At 40.7% G+C, this 27779-nt stretch overlaps 1 protein-coding gene across 1 annotated transcript in view; it reads left to right on the top strand.

Annotated features, from left to right (window-relative positions):
* Positions 1–27779, top strand: part of pitpnm3 (PITPNM family member 3) — a 118167-nt gene that overhangs the window by 29865 nt on the left and 60523 nt on the right. Inside the window, exons 3-5 of the mRNA XM_036562164.1 lie at positions 5012–5116; positions 24599–24669; positions 25677–25897. Coding sequence (XP_036418057.1) covers positions 5012–5116; positions 24599–24669; positions 25677–25897 — 397 coding nt within the window. The remainder of the gene's footprint in view (positions 1–5011; positions 5117–24598; positions 24670–25676; positions 25898–27779) is intronic.

Genomic DNA, 27779 nt, shown 5'->3' with positions numbered 1-27779 from the left:
GTGAGCATAGAGGTAGTCAGTTATATGTGTATTTTGTCATCTTTCACTACATTCTAGCTCTAGTGTTGCACTGATGTTGATACTGTAACGGTATCAGCGCTGATACAGGCACCTAAACACAGTATTGTTATTGGCAGTACAGAATACCAATACCATGAAGCTGAGAACCCACTGCTCAGTAGAGATGGGTACTAAGAACTGGTATTAAATTGGTACTGCTTCCTGACTGGTCAGTACTGAAATATTGATAAGCTCCTGGACAAACGGTGCTGCTGTTGGTATTTATGTAACATTAGTTCATTCTGTATGGTGGCTGACAAGATCCTATGCACAGTACAATGAAAAACTTGTGCAAACTCATAAGCATGATGCAAATTCAGAATACATTTTATCAAAATGACTAAACATTACATTTCACAAATGCACTGCACATACAGAAAGCACATGCAACAACTATCCTAGCCTTGTCTGTTAATGCTCCCTAAATCTATTATTAATTTGATTTGGATGTGATGATAATATACAATCTGATTCTTTAAAAGTGCATCACAAATGGTCCATTCTGCTGCAACTGTACTGTCAAGTCAAGTCAAGTCAAATTTATTTATATAGCGCCTTTTACAACAGATGTTGTCACAAAGCTGCTTTACAAAGAATCCGGGTCCAAGCCCCCAGTGAGCAAGCCTTGGTGACAGTGGCAAGGAAAAACTCCCTCAACAGGAGGAAGAAACCTTGAGAGGAACCAGACTCAAAAGCGGAAACCCATCCTCCTCTGGTCGACACCGGATAAGAGGACAGACACAAAACAGCACTGCTAGTATTTGCTGCTACCTTCCAGGAACTTTTGAGAGGCTCCATGATTCACCATTGGAGGAAAAAACGGTCCGTCGGAAGGAATGGAGATGATGTGACCCTCTTTCCACGTGGTTCTGGTTGAAATGTCCTACCGTAGTGCATATTTATAGATAGTTCCCTACATAAAAATCTAGGTAGGATATTTTGATAGCCTAACCCCTTAACATTCCAGGTTTATTTAATACAAAGGCTTATTGTTCAGTAACTACAGGGACTTCAATGTAAGCTATTCATAAGCTATAGAAGTGTGTAATAAAACTTGCTTGTATTGGTATCGATGTTGGTTTTGATAAAATCCTAACGATACCCATCCTTACTGCTCAGTCGCTGGTACTGATAGCGTGACTGATATGGAATGATTGTAATATATATCAAACTAAAGCAGTGACTGATGCTCATAGATCTATGAGTGTGTGGAACGCATGTATGAGATTAATGACTTGAGAAATTCAGATGCGGAACAACATTAGGCACAATAGGGCAAGCAGTTAGAACAGAAGTCATTTACATGTCAGTCATAAATTCACAGTAAAAGCCTGTTTAATTCTAATGGGTAAAGAGAGGCTGGGAAATGTTCATGTAAAAAGGAATCATGACTGTTTTTTGGCACAGAGAAACATGCAAAGGTAAATGGACCTCAGGTAAAAAAAATAAGATGAATGGAAAATGGAAAGCAGGAAAAATGGAGAACATGGGCCCTTTAACGTTTGAGGTTTGTTCACAGTACACATCAGACAGTGTCTGTGATCTGCTGGAGAGACAATTTCTGCAATTTTCTAGAGATGTCATTTGCTGAGTGGTGTCGTTATAACCAAGCGTTTTTGATCATTTTGATGCACCAGGTGCAATCCTAAAGGTTATGCATTATATTGGTTCATAATTCTCCATTATAATATTTCTGAGGCCTACACTGTAATAGAAATAAATGTACAATGTTTTGTGATATTGTGCAGCCCTACCATTTGTTTATGAGAACTTTTATTACTTCCACTGAATATTTATGAGCATTAAGTGTCAGTTAATCTTGTGTGAGGGCTCAGTGTTATTTTATCTTGTCCAGCTTTGTTTGCTAATCATTCATTTATATATGCATGTCCACCTTGATTTAGCTACAGTATACCTTGCAAATCCTGTTATTGCACAGGATGAGACACTGACAGCTTGTGTAAATGAGCCGCTGCAGGTGTTATTTTCTTGTGACTGCTATTGTAGATAACAGTATGACATCTTGGCTAATGGCACTCAGCTCTGTTTTCTCCTTTTTTCCTCTTTAGGATTCAGCACATCTTGTTTTCGTGATTGTCTTGATGCAGCACATGTCTTTTTTTGCCTCTTTTTTTCACAAGGGCACTCTTTAAGACACATAGTATTTGAGAAGTAAAAGGTGTGTTCAGAGGTGCGGGTTGACAGGCCAGGTTTTAAAGCATTAGCTATTCATGTATTCATGGCTGTTCTGGTGTATCATCTGCTGCAATCTAAAAGTGCAGCAAAAAAAACTCTAAAAGAAAAGAAAGCGCAGCAGCATGCTGTAATTTTCCCATCTTGACCCAACATTTCTTCTGCACAAGAGGAAGGACATTTGATACTTTTCTCATGTTGTATTTTTTTATACTCTCAATATTTAAAAAGAAATGATTGAATAAAAAATTGGTAATAGGGACACACGCCTCCATGAGCTCATTAATTCCAAGCCTTTTCAAGTATTCAACAGTGTGCTGAGAGGTGATAATTCGGATCTGTTATACATTAATTGCTTCCTTTCTGGGTATTTCTTTCCTTCCTTGTATTGCAGCTCTGTTTGTCTGGTTCAGTACGATTGCCCTTTTCCAGGGATAACAGCCCTATGTCTGTAGATTTTCAGCATCCTCTTCTGGCAATTCATTCACCGTGCTCTTGTGCCTCGGAGAGCCACTCTGAGAGCGCAAAGAGAATTTCTATTATTGTAAAGCACGCTGTCATGGCAAATCAGAGATGCTGTGGGTGATGGTGATCACTTGAAGGTTCTTCAGTCCATAATTGCAGTCATGAAGCATTAGGCAAACTGCTTGTCAGTGAGATCCTTTGCTGTGTTCATTGTTTAGCGTAAATAGCCATATCTGTACTGGTCATTAATAGGTCCGGGAATTCAGCTCCAGCATTTCTCAGTCTTAACACGCTTATAATAGACGCCAGTGGGCAGTTACTTCACCTTCAGTATTCTGTTCCTCTGCTAAGTTCAAGGAAACACATTAAACCTTTAAACTTTTCCTTAAATTCCTTAAATTTCCTTAAATTTTTCCAAATTCTCTCTTTATTCTGTGCGTGCTTTGATTTTGGAAGGCTGTGCTCTGAAGCTTTGGTAGGAGCGTTGAAAAGCTGTCTTGTTCCGGCTTCCCTTCGTGTGCGGATGGTTTCTGTTCTTTATTTATCCTCCTAGTGGCTTTTCTTTCCTTCAGGCACTAAGACAGCTCGTTTTCCTTTTTTGTATTAAACGCATTTCACACTTCAGAAAAGATGGGTTCTCCCTCTCTCATGTTCTCTCTCTCATTTTACTCACTCACACTTTTTCTCTCTCTCATTCTCTCTTTCACACTGTCTCTCTTTTTTCTCTCTTTCTCTCATGCTCCCTCTCTTTCTTTCCCATCTTGCTCTTTCTCTCTCTCTCTCTGTTTCCTGCTGTCTCTTGCTTGCTCTAGCTTTCTTTCTCTCTTATTCTCTTTCATGCTCTCTTGCTCTTTTCGCTTTCTTACTCTCACTCTTTCCTTCTCCCATTTTGCTCATGTCTCTCTCTCCCTTCCTCTCACATACTGGTCTTTCTCTCTATCCCTCACACTTCTTTTCTTTTGCTCTTCCTTTTTGATCACCTCTGCTTCTCTCTCTCTCTCTCTCTCTCTCTTTCTATTGCTCATTCTCTCTTTCTCTCACACTAACATATTCTTGCTCTTACTCTCCCTCTCATTTGGCTCTTTCTTGCCCTTCACCCCTCCGTCTCTTGTTCTCTCCCTCTCCCTTTATCTACCTCTCTCACTCTTTTTCTCACCTGTTTTGCTGTTTCAGTCTTATTCTCTTTCTCTCATGCTGTCTCTCATATAACATATCTTTCTTTCTCTCGCTTTCTTGCTCTCTCGCTCTTTCTCTCCTTTTCCTGCCTTGCATTCTCATTCTCACTCTGCCATTTTGCTTTCTCTCACTGTCTCTCCTTCACTCTTCCTCCCTCTTACTCACTCTCTCACTCTTTCTTACTCTCTCCCATCTTGCTGTCTTTCTCTCTCTTCCATCTCGCTCTCTTATTCTTTCCCCATCTGTCTTGCTCTCTCTCTCGCTCATTCTGTCTCTCTCACTTTTCCATCTTACTCCATCTCTTTTTCTCTCTTACTTTTTCATTCTGCTCTCTTTCTCTCTCACTCTTTATCCCTTCCACCCTGTTCCTGTCTTGCTCTCTTTCACACTTTCACTGTCTCTTTCCCACATTCTCTCTCTCCAAGCTGTACTGATCAGGTCCATTCCTTGCTAGATGACCCAGTATATTTGGTTTATATTTGAAAAGCCTTCATCTCCCAGCACTCACTCATTGCAGCTCCCCGGAGGTGCCTCTCCCCATGTTTCTGTTAGCATGTGCGCGTGTCCGCCCGTGTCTGTACAAGCTCCAGATAGCATGGAAGTGACAGGTTGGTGGACAGCATGAGGCAGAGAGTGGCCAAATGAGTGGAGAGTTTGATTGAGATGAGCAGGCCTGACGGAGGCCTGTCACACACACTCTTCCACACTGGCGTTCAGCAGGCCAGGCAGTGAACGTGCAGGATGCTGACACACTAAACACGGCAAAGAACACCCCACCCGACAGCTGTTTCCATCCGATTCTCCAGGGCCGTCTTCCAAGCTCCAGCAGAGTGTTTGATAATTCCAGTCATGCTCATCATTAGCCCATCACTCTGAAAGAGAATTCACCGAACATTAATGGCCTTTAATGTACTGCCTAATTCCACGCTTGACTCTCGGAACCGAGATGAGTGCAGCACAAAAGGCAATAATGCGGGAATAGATCAGTCAGAATGAACCCAGATGACATTTGCCTGATAATCCTGAAGATGAATTGAATGATCCTCTTGTCTGGTTCATCCTGCCTTATTGCTGTTTGCCTCACCGTGTGTTTTGGTCTGTGTGTGGGTTCTTGCAGAGGTTCTGGAGGGGAAGACTGCTATGCTGCTGGGGATGAGTCAGTGGAACTCCAATGACCTGGTTGAGCAGATTGAAACCTTAGGCCACATTGATCAGACACAAGGTAAGTGGCAGCAGTTGCTAGTGTGTAGAGTAGCCTAAATCCAAGTAAAAGTACGGTGACTTCAGTGAAATAGTGACTCATGCAGAAGTACAACTTGCCAGGTTCAAACAGCTACTTAAATACCAAGTAACTTATAAAACTTCAGTGGATCTACTTAATACATCCAACATCTATCAGCGCAGGAACTGAGATTTATGCACTATTCTTCTCTTTTTGATGCACCCTTGGTCTAAAATAATATGACAAACCTCAGAGGTGACCAATCACAATGTAGTACAGAAGTTCTCACCAACATAACATAATGAAATTAAACTCAAAGGAGTAATGAAATGTTAACCCTCTGAGGTGTAAGCCATTTTTTTCCTATTTTTGGTTTGCCTGGTCTCCATGTGTAATAATGCTTGTATAACCTCAACCCTGTAATGCACAACCAAGTTATATACATCAGAAAAAAGTGGGCTATCAGAATATCATGCTGCAGTAATGTCACACTAATATATAAATAGTTATATGACTATAAAGACAATAGAAAAACTAAAACAGAAATTGACTCTCACAGAAGTTTACTCAAATCACACAGAGAAAAATAATGAACAAGGTTTTCGGCTTCTGAAAATTGTTCTCCAAAGTCTTGGCAATCAGGGGAAGAAAATAAAAATTCTACTCAACACAAATCAAAAACTATTTACATGTTTTCAAGAGAAGTCCTTCTGTTTTACTTTACAACAAACAGTTGTGCAGTGCCTCTCCACATGCTCCACATTTGCACTGTTCTTTCAGGTGCTGCCCCAATAATGTCGACCAATATATATATGTGTATATATATATATATATATATATATATATATATATATATATATATATATATATATATATATATATATATGAGAATGGTTTCAATGTCATGTTATTCAGCTGCGCAGTGTGTTTGAGATCAGCTCTGCCACAAACACATGCCACACACACGGTTTGACAAGTCAGGAATATAGCTTCTGATTGCCAAAGTCAGGAACACACTTGAACTCATTAAACAATATAGCTTTGTACAGAATACACAAAATGATTGCAGAAATACTGTTCTTAAAGGTAATTAATGTTTGTTTCAACCATTAATTGTTTCTCACTCAATGTATTGTACTGTTACTGTCAATTTACTGTTACTCTGCGTGATTACTGTATAATTACTATGTAATTACTGTATAATTACAGTATAATTGTTCAGTAGTAGCTTTTTCCTTTGTATAGTGATTGTATCAAAAACAAAAGAATAGAACATTATGAACTGAATTATTTTAAAAGTGAAAGGAAAATTTAATACTTCTTTATTGTCTTGTCCCTACATACAGCATACTATACAACATACTAAATTTTGTATATGGGACTAAACCTGAAATAAAGTTTTAATTTGCGTTTTTTTTTATATTGTAGCCTACATTTGCCACCTGTTTGTGATAAAACTGGCCCAAGCACCTGGTTTTGTAACATGTTTGCTTGTACATCCTTAAGCAAAATGGAAAATACAAACTTCAGACAGCTTTACCTTTGAGCTGTCTTTGTGGATTTGTACATTCTCTGTGCCTATCTGGTATATTCTCGTAATGGCAAGTTATGAGTCACAAGCTGAAGTGAATGCAGACAGTCTACTGAGTGACCTGCAGCTGGAAGCTATTTTGGTCCATTTTGCATTGCTTTTGTGTATTAAAAGATGATTTACATAATAGGGCTGTTTTATTTGTTTGGCTGGTTCAGAGTCTCAGTGTGGGTGCTAGGACTGTATTGTGCTGGAGCGATCTTCCTTTTTGTGTCTTCTCCTTGCGGCGTCTCAGTGTTTCCTCAACAAAAGCATTGTTAGATAATGCTTTTTGGTGTTGATGCAGACAGAATGTGGAGCAGACCTCAAATACCTCAGAGGGAGTATTAACAACCTTTGCCCTGCACTGATTAGTCTACTAATGACTGATACAGACTTGTGAGACCTGGAAACTGGAGACAACAAAATAGTGAAAAGCAGAATATAATAAAAAAGGTTAAAAAGAAGAGCAGAGCTTAAGTGTGCCTGACTAATTTACTAAGTTGGTTTTGATGGCCATCATACACCCACAGACTAAAGGATTGTTAGCTTGAAACTATTAAAAGCTGCTCTGTGTTTCACCTCATGTATATTACTTGACCGTTTTTTAGTCTGTAATCGCAGCTGAATTACTGCAAATTGTCAGCAGCCCAGACTGAACATTGGTCTGAAAGGCCACTCGTAGATCACTGAAACAAGTAGAGAAATTCTGTTGAAAATGTAGATTCTAAGCTTTCAATCAATACCTCATTTGCGTTTATAAGTAGAAGTAAAGATATTTTGTTATGATTTAAATTTAATTTAAAAAATTGCCTTGTTTTGAGAAAATATAAAAAAAATCTTACATTTTTGCCTCATTTTATTGTTGCTTGCCATCAAAACAAAACGAAAAAGTTGTAGATTCAAATGGAAACTGAATGTATTTTTGCTCCAAACATGTGATGGACAGTTGGCTAAATTATTTATTTTAGCCGATCTGTGATGCAATTTAATGATGTAAGTAATATGATTTATGTAAGTACACTCACACTGTATTTGTATCCTGCTACACCTATATCAAAGCCGTAGTATGGTTATGCATTATGCTAAGTGTGCAGATTTTTCATTTAAGAATTTAAAGTGCCAGTTTGTGTTTCCTGTCTTTAAAAAAAGGCTGATATGCCAAAAGAGAATTGGCCTTAAATATGTAATTACCTTTAAATAGTAGGACAAAACAGACGAAATAACTCTTGACTTCTGATACTTGCTATTTGACTCAGCATGGTGTTGATACAATGTGAAGAAAAATGCATCCTACTCAAAAATCAATCAGAAGCTTTTCCCTCACGTCATTGGAATGATTAGTCATTCTGTCTGTATATTTTCTGTTTCTACAGAAAATATTAGTCACTCAATCTATAGACACCAGAACTACTTAAGAAAACCCATGCTATTATTCATCTGACCTTTTCTCACATGTTGTTTGTTGTTTCAGAACTGGACCGGGTGTGAGGTTGTTTCGGAACTGGAACACATGTAAAGATATTTTGGCAGTGGACTGAGTGTGAGGTTGTTTCAGAGCTGGACCGGGTGTGAAGTTGTTTTTGCTTTGGACTGGGTGTGAGGTTGTTTCAGCACTGGACTGAGTGTGAGGTTGTTTTGGCACTGGAACAGGCATGAGGTTGTTTTCTTTCTGGACTGGGTATGAGGTTGTTGCTGCTCACTGGGTGTGAGGTTGTTTCAGCACTGGACTGAGTGTGAGGTTGTTTTGGCACTGGAACAGGCATGAGGTTGTTTTCTTTCTGGACTGGGTATGAGGTTGTTGCTGCTCACTGGGTGTGAGGTTGTTTCAAAACTGGACCAACTGTGAAGTGGTTTCAGCACTGGACCGGGTGTAAGGATGTTTTAGCAGTGAACTGGGTGTAAAGATGTTTTGGCACTGGACTGTGTGTGAGGTTGTTTCAGCAGTGGTCTGTGTGTGAGGTTGTTCAGCACTGGACCGGGTATGAGAATGTTTTAGCACTGTACAGACTGTAAGTATGTTAAGCACCAGACTGGTTGTGAGATTGTTTTAGCACTGGACCAGACATGAGGATGGTATTGCACTAAAGTGAGTGTGAAGTTGTTTCAGCACTGGACCAGGTGTAAGAATGTTGAGAACTGGTCAAGGTGTGAGGATGTTTTAGCACTGGACCAAATGTAAGAATGTTTAACACTTGACTGGTTGTGAGATTGTTTCAGCACTGGACCGATATTTCCAGGATATTTTTGCACTAAAGTGAGTGTGAGGATGTTTTAGCACTGGACCGAGCGGGAGTTGCTGCAGGTCAGGCAGCCTTAAGCACATGTGACAGAGAATAACTAAGCTTTCAGTAAGCCAGGGGTCAAGCTGCTCCCTAAGGAGAGTCCCCTAACAGCATAGAATGTAAACTCATTCTCACTTAGTCTAAAAGGTTAGGGTGTATAGAAACTTATGGAATTATTGTTTTTGTGTAGATGGTCTGATTCAGTTTCTGCTTGTGCGTGTTTCTTCAGGCAGGCTGAACACTGTGACCTAGCCAAAATGAAATATGCACCTTTCCACAAAACAACATGAAAATACAAGGTTACAAGGTTTTACTGGGAGATGATACAAGTGTTGTGTCTCACACCAAATGCCTTTTATGGACTCTTTTAGTAGGGCTGTCAGCTAGGCTTAGAAGAGAAATTAAGTATTATCATTTATTCATTTTTTTAATTATTTGAACATTATTGCTGTCCAAAAGAAAATGTGTCTGTAAATGTGTAACTTTACAAGAAAAGACAAAATATTCTTACCCTTTAATGTGAGATAATGTACATGGATCATTTTGTTCGGTCCATCATTATGTTGAAAAATGGAAATCTTTTTTTTTGGGGGGGCAGTGGTGATATATTCATTCATTTCATTCATTCATCTTCTAACCCGCTTATCCTCCGGGGTTGTGGGGATGCTGGAGTGATAATATATTTGAATAATAAATACATTTCGTTAATAGTTTGTTATTATGCAAAGAAATGCAAGCTGAAACAGAGACTGTTTGCAACAGTGAAAATGCACACTCAGTGAGTTGTAGCAAAAAGCTTCTCTCTGATACAGGTAGCTGCAGTGTGCAGCGGTGCTTAGCTAACTTCACAATCTTTTATATATATCGTCATTAAGTGATTATTACTATATTACACTACAAGGATGGAATGGCTTGAGTCAGACCATTCATATACCTTATATATGAGAATGTAATTTAACTTGTTACCATTTTTTAACTTGTTAACTTTAAATTTGTTCAGAATGGCTGCTGAAAAGCTGTTGGCCCCAAAGAGTATTTGGACATTTGTGGCAACTTAAGTTTATTGTGTTAGGAAACAAAAAAATCTAACCAAGTATTTATTTTAAACACACTTTTCCAAGACTAACATTCTTTCTGACAAAGTATTCTTTCAAAAGGCCTCTGATGTTTTGAGCAGTTTCTTTGTCAGCTTCTGCAGGTTTTCATTCAAAAGACCTTCATACATTTCTGAGTTCATGATCCCATCAATGATCACAAGCTCACCGACACCACTGTAGTCTGGTTTGAATTCTTCTCTAGGCTTTTTCCAAACAAAGAATCTACCATCAGTGTGATGTTGTGTTAAAAGTGCTTTTCTCTGAAACACATCATTTTGTTGACCATTTTATAAAGAGACCTAAAGAAATGGTTAAATGGTCCAAAGTGTCCACAGCAGCCACCCTCAGTAAAGATGTGTTTTTTCTGCAAGAAAGATTGTAATTTTCTTGCCATTTTTTCACTGTATTGAACTTTGTTTTCTTTACCACGATTATGTGCTACTACTTGCTAGCTAGGTTGGTAGCTGGGAACTAGCACAGCTCAGCTAAGTTCTCAGGAGAAGCAGGGAAGCAAGCTAATGATGTTTATAAATGTGGTGTTTCTAGGTGGGATGCAGCCATATTGCCATGGTGATAGCATATGCTGAGTTTCCGTGATAACCTAAGGAGAGATTTGTCAGCACCTTTGCCTATGATGACCTTTCATTTTTCATATTTTCTTTGCATCTGAGAAATTTGTTTTTAAAGAATAGAAAACTCAGTTGGGGCTGGCTTTCAACTGGGAGGCCCCCAGGCTACACCACTTGGTGCATATAATGCAAACTGTACATACTTTTTTAGAAAATGTTTTTCAGAATATTATTATTTATTCCAAGAGCATTTTCTCTCTTGCCGGTAGCAGCTGAAATGTTGGACTGACAGGACTAAGTACCAAAGACAGATTAAAGTCTTTAGATGTGCAGAGGTGCCAGATTAATTAGTCTGTCAAAGGTAGGGATCCTTACCTGGTGTGCTAAAGGCAGATGCTAATTAGGAAATGTTAGTGAAATGGCTCTAAAATGCTGCTGGTGGGTGTTCCAGTGAGAGCAGACAGAGGAGCTCAGATGTGCAAAACTGTTCTCAAGGGTCTGGAGTTCACTGCTTTGAAGCCTATTCTTCTACACAATGCTAAAACCTGTCTGGTGTTTCATTTGTTAATCTATTTCTTTGTATCTTACAAGGTTTTTATGTTCTTCAAGGTTCACGTTCTATTGTTCCATTCACCTTTGTGTGAAAACGGCAGCTATTTTCATTCTCCTCTATATGAGTCGTGTAGAGGATTGTTTATTCTTAGCAGGCTGACATTCATTGTCATTCAGCTCACTTTTATTAGCATATATGTGATTAGCTGGTGCCTCTACACGTCTCAGGTAAAAACCTGGGATGCCACTTATTCCGAACGAAGAGACGAGCAAAAGCCATCCCTTAGGAATGCTTAATTGATGTCGAGATGCCATATTGTTTGTTATGGGAATTGCACGATATGCCTGACAGCCAAACAGCAGCAGATAGTGGAGGTGTTTCAGCGCTGTCATGGCTCGCTCCCCTCTGTCTCTAAATGCACAGTCTCTAGGGGCTCCACCGGGGATGCTTATGATACTCCGTCTATGGCACATGGCTGAGGTTCTGTTTTCACTTGTTTACTCATTCTGTTAATTACTTTTCAATTAGCGCCGTCGCCTAATCGTTTTGATTACACATGAATTAGCATGGGCAAAGATGTACGCCCATGCGCTATTGTGATGAGTCATGACTGGATGTGAGTTCTGTCTAAAGGAGCACAATTGGAGCTTCCCTGTGGAGCTGACAGAGCTGTGAGTGACTATGGAGCTTGAGCTCAGTTCTCCTGTGGACCTTTGTCTCCTCAGCTTGAAGGCACTGATCTGGTGCCCACTGGCAAGAGCTTGTTTGTGCTGACGGCTGTGGGGCTGGCAGCATTGGCGTGATAACTGCCTGAGGAGGACCTAATAGAAGCCAACCATCTATTTCTTTATTTCTCTGTCACGTTCACATGCTCTCTCTCCATCTTTCTTTCTATGTTTATTTTTCTTTCTTTCTTTCTTACTTCATCTCGTTTTTCTCTGTTTTTCTCTCTCTGCTTTTCCCTCTCTCTCTCTCTTTCTCTCCTCATCTCCCTCACTCTCTCTTACTTGTCTTTCTCACTTTATCTCTGTTTCTCGCTTTCTCCCACCCACCATAGGTCACTCGCTCTCAGCCTTTCTGTCTCTCTTAATCTCTCTTTCTCTCTCTCCTCTCCCTCTTCTGTCTTTTTCCCTCTCACACTCTCACTCTGTCTCTCTCTTGCTCTCTTCCCCAGTCTTCTCCTTCTGTCTCTGTCTCTCTTGTGCTCTCTCTCTTGCGCTCTCTCTCTCTCTCACTGTCTCATACCCTACTTTTCTTTTTCCCCCTCTCTCTTTCGCTCTTCACCTGCTCGTCTCTCTGTCTCTGTCTTGCTCTGTCTCCTTCTCTCTTTTTCTTTCACTGTCTCTCTCCCGTGACCTGTCCAGGGTGTGTCCTGTCTTCCTCCCAATGAGTGCTGGGATAGGTTCCAGCACTCCCACAACCCAGAAAGATAAGCAGCTTAGATAATGTGTGTGTGTGTGTGTCTCTCCCTTTCTTTTTTCTTTCTCTTTCACCCTCACATCTTTCTCTTGTTCTGTCTTGCTCTTTATTTTTTCTCATTCTCCCCCCTCATTCTCTCTCCCTCTCTATCCCTCTCTCTCTCACGCTTTCTCCCACCCACCATAGATCGCTCTCCCCTTTCTGTCTCTCTTAATCTCTCTTTCTCTCTCCCCTCTCCCTCTTCTTTTCTGTCTCTCTTGCGCTCTCTCTCTCTCTCTCTCACTTGCTGTTTCATACTCTCTTTTTTCTCTTTCACTCTTAACCAGCTCTTCTCTCTATCTCTCTCTTGCTCTGTCTCTTTCTCTCTTTTTCTTTTGCTGTCTCTCTCCTGCAACCTGTCCAGGGTGTGTCCTGTCTTCCGCCCAGTGACCACTGGGATAGGCTCCAGCACCCACCGCAACCCAGAAGAATAAGGGCTTAGATAATGTGTGTGTGTGTCTCCCTCTCTTCTTGTCTCTCTCTTTTTCTGTATGTCTTTTTTCTTTCTTTTTCTCTTTATTTTGTTTTCTTTTGCTTTCTCTCATCACCTCTTTCTCTTGTTCTGTCTTGCACTCCATTCTCTCTCCCTCTCTATCCCTTCATGTCTTTTCTGTTCAGTTTCTGTGTGTTGCTATTTTGGTCCTTAATACAGTAATAAAGTGTTGGAGTATTGTAGAATCTCTGACTGTTCAGCAAACTCTGTCTAATTACAGAGCGGTTAAATTGACATTGTAGAACACTGTGGACTAAACTGGGTGACATTTTTGTTATTAAAACCCTTTAACATTTCACTTAAGTTTTGTAAATGTTAATGATCTAGTCAGTAGCCCTATTAAAAATCCAAATTCCTTGTCGCCTGTGAGCAATCCGGGGCCTGATTAGGGCGCAGGCTGGGGATGAATAAATTAGAATGAAAAACTAATTAGTCCAGAAGGCTTTTGTAGAAAGTAAAAGTCCCTTCCTCTGGTTTCTGATAGTATCACACATTTCATCCGCTCTGCCCATCTTAGGGCTGCGGCTGGCAAGCTTTCGGGTCCACTGGATACACAAACACACACACACACAGTCACTTTTTACACATGCTGCTTGTAGGCACAATCTCCTTCACATGCTAATTCCCATTTAATTACATTTTTCTCATTTTTTCTGCCATTTTAAATGCAGGGTGCTCTGAGCAGAAGTAAGACAAAGCAAGGCAACTCAGGGAAAGAATGAGACAGGAGGAAAAGAGTGTAGTGGTAGAAAAAGAAAGTGCTTTCTCGTTTTTTCTGTTTTTTTCTGACGATACCAAATAACCTGCTGTGCTGATACTGGAGAAAGGCCATTCAAAAGAAGCAGCCATTTAGGATGTTTGACTCTTTTTTCAGAAAACATGTTCATGTGGTGTGCTGGTGGTGGCAAAGTGTTACCCCCCTACTCAAACCCCTGATACTATCATCAATCTCTGATGGCTGCGGGGCATGATTGGATGATAATAAATTACACATAATGATACAAGCCTAGCTCCTATGACATTTTTCCACTGGACAATGATGTAATGGAAAGCGCATGGACACAGATAAGCTCACTGAGACTCAACATAAAGCCTTTTATGTGTCTGAATGACAAAAAAGATAAACAGTGTTTTGTAACATGGGCATCACTACAGGACTTGTGGCTTCACTGGAAGCAGCAAAAAGACTGTTTGCTTAATGTAATACTGTTGAGTGGAACAGTGGCATGTGCAGTCGTGTTTATATATAATGAGTGTGAGGGAGTGAGTACACGCACACACATACAAAAGCAGTGGCAGTGACAGGCCTGTGGCAAACACCCCCCCTGGGCCTAGAGTCATCAACCCTGCAGGGAAACTGTCGAGACATGTCTGCTTACAGCATACACAACCCGAGGCACAGAGCATCTGCACCAGTAACACAAATCTCTCTTTCTCTCTCACTCCATCTCTGTCTCTCTCTCTTATCCTGTCTTGCTCTCGCAAACAACATACTCACACAGAAACAGGTGAAAGTGTGTTTATCTTTAACAGTTTGCTGACCATCTGACCATGAGTGTGATACTGGAAATATAGGTGTTTATATATGTACTTCGGAACAGGGTCGGGTGATGATTTCGATTATCATTATTGTTTTATTTTTGGTATATTGGTAATACAGATAGAGACACAGTATATGAACAAAAGTATTGGGACACACCTCTTAATCATTGAATTCAGTTGTTTTATTCAGTCCCATTGCCACAAGTGAAATCAAGCACCTAGCCATGCAGGAAGCATTTAGGAACCACAGCAAGTCAGCCACAAAGTGTCAGACCGCGTAAAGTTACGGAATGGGGTGGCCAAATGCTGAGGTGCATAGTGCATAAAAGTTGCCAACACTCTGCTGACTCAGTAACTGCAGAGTTCCAAACCTCCTCTGGCATTAACATTAAAAAACTGTGCGCCGGAAGCTTCATGGCTTGGGTTTCCATGCCTGAGTAGCTGCATGCATGCCTTACATCATCTAATAGACGAGCGTGGATTTGGCAAATGCAGGAGAATATTAGCTACCTGACTGCATTGTGCCAACTGTGAAGTTTGGTGGAGGAGGAATAATGCTATGGGGCTGTTTTTCAGGGGTTGGCCGAGGTCTCTTAGTTCCAGGGAATGGACATCTTAAAGCTTCAGCATACCAAGACATTTTGGACAATGCTATGCTTCCAACTTTGTGGGAACAGTTTGGGAAAGGCCCTTTTATGTTCCAGCATGACTGAGCCCCAGTGCACAAAGTAAGGTCCATAAAGACATAGTTGGATGAGTTTGGTGTGGAAAAACTTAACTGACCCACACAGAGCCCTGACCTCAACCCCATCAAACACCTTTGGGATGAATTAGAATGGAGATTGCGAGCCAGGCCCTCTTGTCCAACATCAGTATCTGACCTCACAAATGCTCTTCTGGAAGAATGAGCAAAAACCCATAGCCCTTACCAGCTTGATATATGATGCATCTGTCATAACGGTCGGATAGTGAAAAAGTGGAAGTATTTTCTACCCACTTCAGGTCGCATGCAGCTCACAGCAAGTGACAAATAATAGTCAAAGCTTGAAATTGTGCTTTGTGCACATGTGACCGCTACTGCTGCATTGATGCTTGACTAGTAAAAAGATTACACTTAATAGAGTAGCAGTACATGGGAAGTGGCAGCAGTGAAGTGCGGAATCGGCATGGTTACTACTTCTGTCTTGAAATGTGCTTCACTTTGATATGCTCTTATAGAAAAAGCAAAAAACACATAAACATGTGTGGTCATGAGGGTGACATGCCCCAATAATCATTGTAGCCATTAAAATGTATTGATTTTGAATCATGTCTTAATAGGATTTTTGCCATATTGTCCAATTCTATTTCATAATGTGTCTGACCTCTCTTGTGTATTTTGTTCATTATTCAGCGCATGTCTCTGTGTCTGTCTGACTCTGTGCCTCTCTGTGGCTGTGCTAGTCAAACCTCCTCACCATGTTTGTTTGAGCGTGTGTTTTTATACTGGGCTACAGTAGTGTCAGTGGCAGGTGCATGGAGAGGGGTTGGAATCAATTACCTTTAGCATGCAGGTTAAGTCCTGACGGAGCTGAGTCATGCTATAGTGTGGTCATACCAGGTGTGAGCACTGCCGAGCAGATGGTGGCGATTGTGAGGGCAGCTTTTTTATTCTGGAGGTCACGCAGCTCTGCGTGCTACTATGATTGAAGACATTTTTGAATTATGCCTTTATAATGTGGAGCTGTTGGGAGCTGTTTGTGTGGCTGTTTAATGATCTACTAATGACAGGTTCATCTGGACATATTGCCATCAAATTGGAATTGAAATTGTCATTAGAGATGCACAAAGGTGGAATTTCTTTCTTCAATTTTTACTGAATTTTTCACGCTCTTTTTATTTTTGGGAGAGTTGCAAGGCCTGGGAAGGTGAAGGCTAGCATGTATTTCTTATGAGTCACATGAAGCCAGCCACGGCCTCACATGCAGCGTCATTGGACAGCTAAGTGTGCTTGGAGGAGAACATTAACTGCCAATTCTGTTCGGTTCGGTCACAAATACTCATGCTGGCTTGCATTATTATGAGTGATGGAATGAGAGGGGACCTACCCATCCAGAGAGAGTGAGACCAATTATGTTCTGTTGGATCGGCAACAGATGGCTGTAACATCACCGGAGATGATCTCCTGATGACAGCGCCAACATTTACACAGTTCTGCCACTTGGGAGGCCCCACCAATATGGAATTCTGGATTGAACCAATAATTAACACCAATAACTCATAGTTAATATCTTGTTTGTATGTTATTTTTATAGCAAATCACAGCCACAAAAGGTGGTATTATAAAGGCAATAATTCAAACGTGAAAATGCACATCCTGTTTGGAAATTTGTAACAGTAACCCAACCAGATCTACTTGATTCAGTTCCAACATCACAATTTATTTAATATATCAGCATGTAGAAATGGAACCTTTTGCATGCTACTATGTTTTTAATCACTGTATAAAAGATGCACAAGGCTTCCTTTATTGTTGGATGCAATTTTGTTTACATTAGGCATTAAGATGATGTGTTTATCATTTTTGCCTTATTATCATTTTGATATTGAGTATTGTGATTCTACACTTGATGTCTATCAAAGTCTGAAACAAAAATTCTGATATTGTGACACATCTGCTGCCTTGAGCCTGTTCTCTATCTAAGCAGACCTAGGATCCTATGCTAATATTAGCTACTAGTGCCGCTAGACTTGCATGCATGATTCACTTGATTCAATTACAGTGTCACAATTTTACCAAACGTTCTTGAAGAACTCAATGCCTTTAGTACAGAGACTGCTGATATTGATACCTATACATGATAATTTTACTTTTTTATAACAAGTTCGTACTACACCCATATATAAGTGTTGTGGAGTGAAGAGCTCTTGTAATTATTGATATTGAAAGCATTTAGTGTGTTTCCCTATCACTGTATCTTGGCTGAACCTTTGTTGTGAATTGCAATTCTGCAACGTTTCTCTCACAAAAATGGGCCACCAAACTTACCCATTTAAATTCAATATCAAGCTAATAATAATAATGAATTTTTCCCATTTATCAGTCAATAATATATCAGTTCTAAATTTATCATGCACCCCTAATTCTCATTTTGGTGATGTTTAAAATGCAGGTCAGTCAGTTTATTCTTGCTGACCACATGCGACATGATGGAGTGTGGTTTACAGCTTTCTACAAGCGCTTGCAACCAATCAGACTCGTTCTACTCAACTGAACCATGAAATTGTATCGGACCCAGGCAATCTAATATGGCCCAAATCAAAACTTCTGGACCTCTAGCCAATATTTGACAACTTATGGCCTGGCACATATCTTCCTGTCATGTTTAACTCGTTTAAAGTAGTTATTAGCTATGGTCAGAGCAATTGACTCCCTCTTTCAGATCAGTGAGGGCTGTAATTATTGTGGAGAATCAGGTTTATTTTAATTGATTGTTATATGTGAGCACTGTGTGGGCACACCAGGTCTTTGGCTAGATGTCAGTGATTATATCTTTTACTTGATGCTTTGGTTCTCAAAGATCAGAAAGGACTCACACATTTTTCTCACCTAAATTAATTTTTTGTTACAAATGTACAAACCAAAGCTGCTCTCTAATTTCTTACGTGTGTCTTGTTTGACTCTTGGCTTACCACATGTGAATTAGAAAGATTGTAATCTCGTAAATATTCATTCAGTCTGATTGACACACGCTTAATGAATTTCTCTCTCTCTCTCTGTCTCTCTCTCTCTCGGCTAGTTCTGTTGTTGCTGTTCATGCTTTATTGTGTAGTTTAGAGCCATTAAAATGAAATGGTTGGAGATACATGAATTTGGTCCCAGCTCACCTTTCTATGTCTGTTGTTTCTGGAAAGAGGCTAATGGGCAGAGTCACTTCCAGTAGCATATCTAAAACATACACTTAAGGACAAATTATGTGACGTACTAAAATAAAGTATAACCCATCTTGTATTTGTTTAAATGTTAAGGTCAGTGAGAAATGGAAACTGCAACATTTTCCTTCTGTACCATGGCGTACACTATATGGCCAAAAGTATGTGGCCAAACCCACTCCAAATTTGTTAGGTCATGTATTTCATCCACACCCATTGATAACAGGTATACAAAATTAAGCACTTTGCCATGCAATCTCCATAGACAAACACTGGCAGTGAAATGGGTGAGACAGAAGAGCTCAGTGACTGTAAACATGGCACTGTCATAGGATGGCACCTTTGCCACAAGTGCTGGTGCATGATGCCATAATCAAAACTCAGTAGAGCAGGGGTGTCCTATGTTATCTGCAAAGGGCCGGCGTGCCTGCAGATTTTCATTCCAGCAAAGCAAGGGCATACATGATCAGTTGTTTGAAGAATGAGACCAACTGATTAACACTATGGAACAGAACCCTCTCGTAATCCTGCGATCCATTTTAAGAATTTGGCTCCCTTGAACTCGTCTAGAGGAGTTACAGCTTTTATTGTTGGATGCAATTTTATTTATGTTAGGCATTCAGATGATTTTATAAGTGTTTATAATTTTAGCCTTATTATCATTTTGATGCTGAGTGATTATGATTCTACACTTGATGTCCATATCAAAGTCTGAAAAACCTGCTGCTTTGAGCCTGTTTTCTATCTAAGCAGACCCAGGCTGCTATGCTAATATTAGCTACTGGTGCCACTAGCCTTGTATGCATGAATATCCTCTGAACCCTGAATCCTTATCAGCTAAACCTGCTTCTCCTTCCATATATTTCTCTTGCTCGCTCGCCTGAGTTCAGTCAATCTGTTTGCTAAGTGCTGGTGGTCCAGGGGATTGCACAGGGGAAAAACATGCAAAAATGCAAAGGCCAGAGAGGCTACCTGTTAGCTACCTTGTTACCTATCTAGAGGAAAGAAGAAGCATAATACAAGGTTTATATTGAATTTCCGGATAAGTGCCATTCTAGAGCAGACCGTGTGATGTGAGGAAAGGCAGTGGAAAATGCCTCTGGATCAATACTTCATCTTTCCTTCAGCTCTACACGCACACTGTCTTTCCACCTTCAGCTTATTGTGTTTGAACCTCTTTTCTCCATATGTTGCCGTCAAGTTCTCACCTTGCAGCCAATGTGTTGTTTGTTTAATTTGTGCTTGTCTGTATTTGTTGCACTGTAAGTTCAGGGTTGGTCAATCGGATACATTCAAGGTTATTTTTTAGAAAAAACAAAATTAGGCAACGTTGTGAATATCGTTGTGATTTTATACACATTTTATGCATGCAGCTGAGTTTCTTTAATGCCATGGCAGTCATATGACAGAGTGTAAGTGTGTTCAAGCAATAATATAGTTGCAATGATTTGTTTATTTATTTATTTTTTTTATATTTTTTTTTGGATTTTTGCCCAATTATCTCTCCAATTTAGTTGTCTCCAGTTCCACCCGCTAGTTAGGACTCCCCCAATCACACAATACTATCAACACTAGGAGGGCGAGTGCTAACACAGGCTTCCTCTGAGACCTGTGAAGCGCCACCGCATCTTTTCGAACTGCTGCTAATGCAATGTCATTGGATAGCTGAATGCGCTCGGAGGAAAGCACCAACCGCCAGATCTGTTACGTCAGCTAACAGACGCTTTCGCTGACTAGCATCGTGTTAAGTGATGGGGGGAGAAGGAGGGGCCATCCAATTGTGCTTTCTTGGACTTCTGGCTACGGATGGCTGTAGCATCACCAGGGATCGAACTCGTGATCTCCTGATGATAGGGCCAACGCTTAGACGGTTGCACCACTCAGGAGCCAATTTGTTTATTTTTAAGGTTACATATCTCATGACCTTTAATAAAGGATGAATTATGAGTCTTCAGACTGTGGACTATGGTTCTATCCTACATGGTTCTCTTGAGGTCCACTTCTAAAATTTGGTGGTTTTAGGTACCAAAAATGCTCATAATTCATTTAAATGACCATTTTCCAACCTCTCTTTATCCCCTAGAATCAAACAGGCTGTTTTGTTCACTGTGCCTTTAAGACTGAAGTATGTAAATGAGCTCTATACTGATTGGCTGCTCTGTAGTGTGCTTCATTCAAAAAGCACTCTGAGCTGAACAAATCCTTATAACGTCATTATAGTCTTTTTACTTTTACTATTACTATAGCCTGAATAGGCAGATGTATGTAAATCAGCTGGTGTTTGTGGCAGCACAGAAACAATAACTGTGTTTCTATGTATGGTATGAAATTTTAATCTTCCATGTTATAGGCATTTCAGTCATTTCAGATGGAGTGCATGAATACCTAGAAATGTATTGTTAATTGCTGATTAAAGAAGATACATTTTTTAGCCATTACACCCAGGCTTAGTACAAATTATGTCAAGGCTGCCTAGTGAGCTTTGTGTCAGTGTTATTTTATACACATATAGAAGGATCATGAAGCAGTTATGCTGCCTTCATTGAAGTCATATTGCAATAATAATGCTACCCTGATTGCAATATGTCTTGCAATAACTTAAAGATCCTGCAGGGTTGTGTTTTAATTTCAATCAAAAATAGACATTTTGGTAAACTATTTAATACCTTTCAGTCACTTTCCAAAATGTTCCAAATTGGTCTTGTAATCACAAATTGTAATCACAGACTTGCTACACAGCACACAATGCAAATCATTTGCATATTGTATTGACATTTTTTCAGTATTGTAAAAGCCCATATTGTGATAACAATTAAAAAAACAGTATACTTTTTAGCGCTAATAAGCACTTATCGAGAGGCAGAGAGTGTGAGGTGTAGCCAGCAGGGGTGTTTCACAAAGCAGAGTTTCTCTGTTAGCCTTCCCAGTTTAGTAGAAATCCAGCTTTGTGAAACACCCCCAGGTAGAGTGGGCAGCAATATTGGCAGCAGGTGACACTGAGACCGAGTATGAACTCTCACGCACACACACACACAAGCACACATACATCTGTGGGCTAAAACTTGGTCGCCTCTTAAGTTCAGTAGACACAGGCAGCGTGGCAGGCAGCAATCTTAAGTGCCTTCTAGCCGAGCTGATTGACGCTGGCTTATTCTCTGCTGCGTTAAGTGCTGGAGAAAACAGCTCCGCTCCTTGGGTACTTCGCTCCAGTGAATGTGCCAGTGAATAGGAGTCTGCAGCTGGGCTGCCACAGAGACCCTCCACATCAGGCAGGCAAGGCTGCTTTGAGTTCGAGCAGCAGCTTTCATTCAGCACAATCACTCCTCAGAGAGCCAGCGATTTGGAAATGAAAGCATATGCTATTTAAAGAGCTGCCTCACTCTATGCCTGTCTTTCTGATCTCCGTTCAGTTCAGGGTTGTCATGACACCCTCACTGAGGAACACACACGCCTAGCTGTGGTCTGCAGTGCTTGACTGAGGGAATGAGGCATGGACAGATTAAAGCCAATCCACTGTTTGTTTGCACAAGAGATTATGTGCTGTTATTTTTTAAATGACGTGTTCTTAGTGCAGTATGTAATTACATTTTACAACAGTCACAATAACAAAGAACTGGATTCTGACTGATGTAGAGATAAGCATTCATAAAATGTAAATGTAAGTCTCTCACAAGACAGTACAGATTATGCCATGAGCTAAATCCATATTTTGTTTATTATAATTCCAATGCTACATGTAGTTAAAAAGAGAAAGCTGAACAGATACTGCATTTTTAATGAGTCTGGGAGGCTAAATGTATGCACAAAGTTATTGGATCTCTCCAGATATTATCATTATCAGGGGTCAGAAAATGGTAAGCAGCAAAGTTCAAAACCAGGAAAGACTGGAATTCAAAACACTGGTGTCAGGACAGGATGGAAACAGGAATTGGTAGGGAAAGGACGTGGTGGGACTGGGACTAAGTGGAGGCAAGACAAGGTGAATCCAGGACAGGGTAAAGACAGGACAAGGTGGAGCCAGGATGGAGCAGAGAGAGAATAAGGTGGAGACAGGACAAGGTGGAGCCAGGATGGGAAAGAGACAGAACCAGGTGGACCCAGGATGGGTCAGAGGCAGGATATGTTGGAGCCAGTACAAGGTAGATTCAGGACAGGGTGGGAAAAGGACAAGGTGGAAACCAGACAAGGAGAAGCCAGGATGGGGCAGAGATGGGACAAGGTAGACCCAGGATGAGGAGGAGACAGGACAAGGTGGACCCAAGAAGGGGCAGAGACATGACAAGGTGGACCCAGTTTGAGCCAGAGACAGAACAAGGTGGGGCCAGGACAGGGTGGAGCCAGAATGGGGTAGAGACAGGACAAGGTTGAGCCAGAATGGGGAAGAGACAGAACAATATGGACACAGGATGAGGCAGAGACAGGACAAGGTAGATCCAGGACAGGGTGGAGCCAGGATAAGGTGGACCCAGGATGGGCAGAGACAGGACAAAGTGGAGACAGGATGGGACAGAGACAGGACAAGGTAGATCCAGGACAGGGTGGAGCCAGTATAAGGTAGAGACAGGATAAGGTGGAGACAGGACAAGGTGGAACCTTGATGGGTCAGAGACAGGACATGGTGGAAACATGGTGGGTCAGAGACAGGATAAGATGGAGACAGGACAAAGTGGAACCATGATGGGTCAGAGACAGGACAAGGTGGAACCATGATGGGTCAGAGACAGGACAAGGTGGAGCCAGGACAGGGTGAAGACAGGACAAGGTGGAACCAAGATGGGGCGGAGACAGGACAAGGTGGAGCCAGGACAGGGTGGAGACAGGACAAGGTGGAACCAAGATAGGGCGGAGACAGGACAAGGTGGAGCCAGGACAGGGTGGAGACAGGACAAGGTGGAACCAAGATGGGGTGGAGAGAGGAGCCAGAATGTAGCTAGGACAGGACAGACATGGGACAAAGTGGAGCCAAGATGAGAATTCCATAACATGTATTTAAATGTGAATTTAGCATGACCAATATAAAGTATTAGCCACAGTGTCTTTAACAGAAGGTGAACTGAGAAATGATACACTGTCTATACCGTATGTTTTTTGACACAGCTGCCTGCTGCCTACACTAATTGTACATCTGCAGAAGCAGCTCTGTGCAGCATTTTCTTTGAGTCAGTCTTTTACCAGCATGAAAGAATTTTATTACTTTTTTCATTTGAAGCCTTTTAATTCAGCACTGGCCTCTCCACCTCTAGGATGGACTGACTTTTGTGGCTTAATGGACTAAATAACCTAAAACATTCCTTTTAGCCACTTTCGCACTGACACCCCCTCATCCATCAGCTTTCACTTAGTGACAGGAATGGAGGCCAGGACTGCCTTTGTCTGTGCACGGTTTAGAACCAGCAGGGCAGTCAGAAAGTCTGTGAGAGTGGACTTCAGTGCCATGCTAACACCCTGATTGGCAAAACATCCAGAGGAAGAGCTGTGAACACTGAGAACACGAGGAGTGGGTCAGCGTGAGAATGAGCTGGGAGCTGAGTGTATGAGAGTGAGGAAACTACAAATGAACAGATAGAGGAGGAGATGGTGAGGTGTGATGTCTTCGGCTGGGGGCATCCTGACAGAGCAGGCTGGATGGAGAAACAGCCAGCGCTCTCATTCACTCGTCCTTCAGCCGCAGCTTTGTTTTGCCAAGATTTGTTTACAGCTTGTGTCATTTTGTTGTGCACAGTGAAACCACTGATGGGAGAATTAAGGGATTGGCGGTAATAGTTCCCCTCTTTCGTGCAATTTTGTATCTACGTCTTTTGAAATGTCAAGAAATAATAGCATGAGTTTTAGCAGTGCATTGCAACTTAGATTCCTGTTTAAAAAAGTGAGGCACTAATCTTCAGTGGATTGATGCATGTGTGTGGTGTGTAAAGTGCCTTTTTTCTAATCTCTCTCTCTCTCTCTCTCTCTCTCTCTCTCTCTCTCTCTCTCTCTCTCTGTCTCTCTCTGTCTCTCTCTCAGAGAGCTTGTACCAAATTCGCAGGCCTAGGTGTGTACCCCAAACCAGCATTGATGGCCTAGAAGACGCTGAGGTAATATCATCTCAGGACCGTTCAGTAATATGGAGAATTGTATTATTTTGAACCAACATGCTTATGTTAGTGTACTACTGATCTGGACATTTACTCTTTATCAACCTCTAGCCTTCATCATCTGCATATATTCTCATTGCCTCATTACTAATAATGTAGGTGAAAACGTACATTTAAGTACTGATAAATAAAACATGAATTAGATGCAATTATATACACGTAAGTTCTCATTTCTAAAAGTCAATCGTACGCAAGTAATGTCAGGAAGCTATAGCTTACATACAGCAATTCTAACGTAATTTGTAAAAATTATAATGAAAACAAATCATGCCTACAGTTGATTTTTCTTGTACTTTTTATGTCCCATATGGTAATTAAATCAAAAAAAGAAAGTACTAATAATAACTTTCATGGCATAAGTCAGCAAATGAAAATAATACTGTAAAAAAGTGTTGAAAATGATTACAGATCTGACCATAACTAAACAAAAATCATTTAATTAGAGTTTTAAACTGTATTTGACATCAATACAGTAGTTGTGTCTGTATTTGTAGTAATTGTAATTGTATCTGACAGCTACCCCCCCTCCCCCACACCATTTGCACCAGTGTCTCACACTTTAGTTAAAGTGTTGATGGTTCTGGCATCATCACAGTTTTCCCCTTTACCCTAGAGATAGTCCATCATCCAAAATTTGGTGTCCAAAGTTTGCTTCTGTAGATTTGTGCTACAACTTCAAGGCTAATATAACTAAAGAAATGAAAGCATATGGCCACCAGATACTCAATATTCTCAAAAAGGCGTGTGTATTTTGTGGTACATAATGTGTCTAAAAACAGTTGAAACAATGTTTAAAATGTTTTCCATTTTTATGGATTTTTTGTTAGGCTGAAAGCAGGTTGGGGAAGTCTAGCTTTCCCCAACCAACACCCAACACAGTCTCTAAATATTGTGTCGTCTTCTCTTTGCCCTTCTAACTTCACCTGTTTGTCTCCTGTCTCTCTCAGACGAAGTGTCAGACGCAGGTGCTGGTGCTGGTGGTACATGGGGGGAACATTCTGGACCCGGCAGGTGGTGACCCGGGGGCGAAGGCTGCAGACGTGAGCACTCTGTCCTCAGTATTGGAGAAGGTGACACAGGCACATTTCCAGGCTGCCACCCAACATGTGCTCATTAAACTGGTGCCCTGCCCTGCTGTATGTGCAGAAGCCTTCTCGCTGGTCTCCAAGTGAGTGATTTAGACAAGTTTTGCGGGCATATGTGTCTGAATTATCATAATGTTACCACAAATAGGATGTTATGCTTATGACAGCACACAGGATAAGAGATTTCTGCATGAATGGCAGAGATGGGAGTGTTTACTCAAAATGCAAGTTGTTGTAACATGAAAAAAGTGAAAAAAGGGGGTCTGTATCTGCATAGTTTAGGCTTGACAATTGACATGCTACAGTTCTGTGCTGAGTAAGGCTTGGTATTACTTCTTTTGTACCTCATTAGCTCTTCTCCAGGTCGACTTAAAGTGGTGGGCAAATGCAGTCTTACCAACAGCAGTGGCATTTCTGACTAGACAGGGAATCGAACCCTGATCTTCTGTGTGTGGAGGTGTACAGGGGTGTTAACCAATTTTGCTAATTTTTGCACATGAGGCTTAACATGCTCATGGGACAACTGCTATAGTCTTTAAGAAACTCAACCATTTTAAAAAATGCAGCAAGATAATTGCTTGTTCAAGATGTTGCCTAACTTTGTTTCTCCAAGAAAATGATAAATATTTCATAGAGCCATAACAACAAGTATTTAGGCTGACCTGAGGTTCCCAGAAGTTTCACTCCCCTGACAAGTCCTTGTGATTGCCTTCAGGATTTTAATGTTCATTATTACACACTTTAGGCCAAAACCTGTTGGCTTTATTCAGACTACAGAGAATGCAATTAATTGCGTCCTTGAGTGCCTTTCTAATTAAGTAATTAGTGACTTACATAACTGAACACAGGATTGATGTAACCTGGGATTATTTCTACAGTTTGTTTTATAGTAGGAATAAGATGGCATAGTCAGAAGTGTGTAGTTCATATGAAGTTACTGACACAGATAATCAGATAATAATTACATTACTGCACCTCCACATGTAAAACTAATCCTGTTCAAATAGTACTTTAGAGTGGAGTCATGATGAAGTGTCTCACATTAGGCAGTCATATTATTATACTTATAATAGTCTAGCTTTAGCTAGAGTTGATGAATTTAATGGTTTAATGATCAGCTGGAATTGACCTATTTATATACAGATTTTTTATCCTCCTGAACCTTCTAAGTCGATTAACTTGCATGGATACACTATGTAATAAAGGAAGTTTATGGTATACCTAGAAGACTTTATAGAGACTGTGGCAAGTGCAGCAGTCAGACTCCACTGTAAGAGATTTTAATAACTATAACCATATAAACATTAACAAGCCAGCTTTAAAGTGCTGTTTTTTTAACGTCACTGACTGTTGGTTTTTACAGTGAGAGCCGCTGAATTTTCAGAGGGCAGTTTGAACCCAGATCCTTTTGTCAGTGTTTTGCAGAATGCAGCATGGTGGGGTTTTGTTTCTACCTCTTTGTTGTTCGATAATCTCTGTGTGGCTTTAAGTGGTTCTTTTCTGAGCTTAAGTGCGCTCTTTCAGTTGAGGGTGTCTAAAGCAAAGTGCCTTCAAACAAGTGATGCAGAACATTTAGGTGGTGAAGGTTCAGCATGACTGAATTCTGGGAGATAAGCTTTCTGCCTTTAAGACTGATATAAAGTAAATAAGCTGTTCTGACTGGTTGTCCTGCATGATGCCTCATTCAAAAAGCAGACCCCTTTGAACTTCAATATGAATGGGCAGAGCTAAACTCTGTAGGCTATATAGATGGATATATGTAAATGAATTGGTTTTTGTGACTGTTTTTTTCTGTATATGGACTGTATGGAGTGGGGAGTGAATGGTATGTTTGGAAACTAACAATGTTTACAGAAAGTCACAAAAAAAGTCAGGGAAATTTGATAATGTGGCCCTGGCAGCTGAAAACCTCTGGATTCTGGTTTAGATCTACTGAAGCTTTGCTCTGGTTTAGGTGCTAGTCTC

This window comes from Colossoma macropomum, unplaced genomic scaffold (assembly GCF_904425465.1).
Source record: "Colossoma macropomum unplaced genomic scaffold, Colossoma_macropomum, whole genome shotgun sequence".
Classification (NCBI taxonomy): Eukaryota; Metazoa; Chordata; class Actinopteri; order Characiformes; family Serrasalmidae; genus Colossoma; species Colossoma macropomum.
The sequence above is the reverse complement of the archived record's forward strand: the minus strand, read 5'-3'. Positions and strand labels throughout refer to the sequence as shown.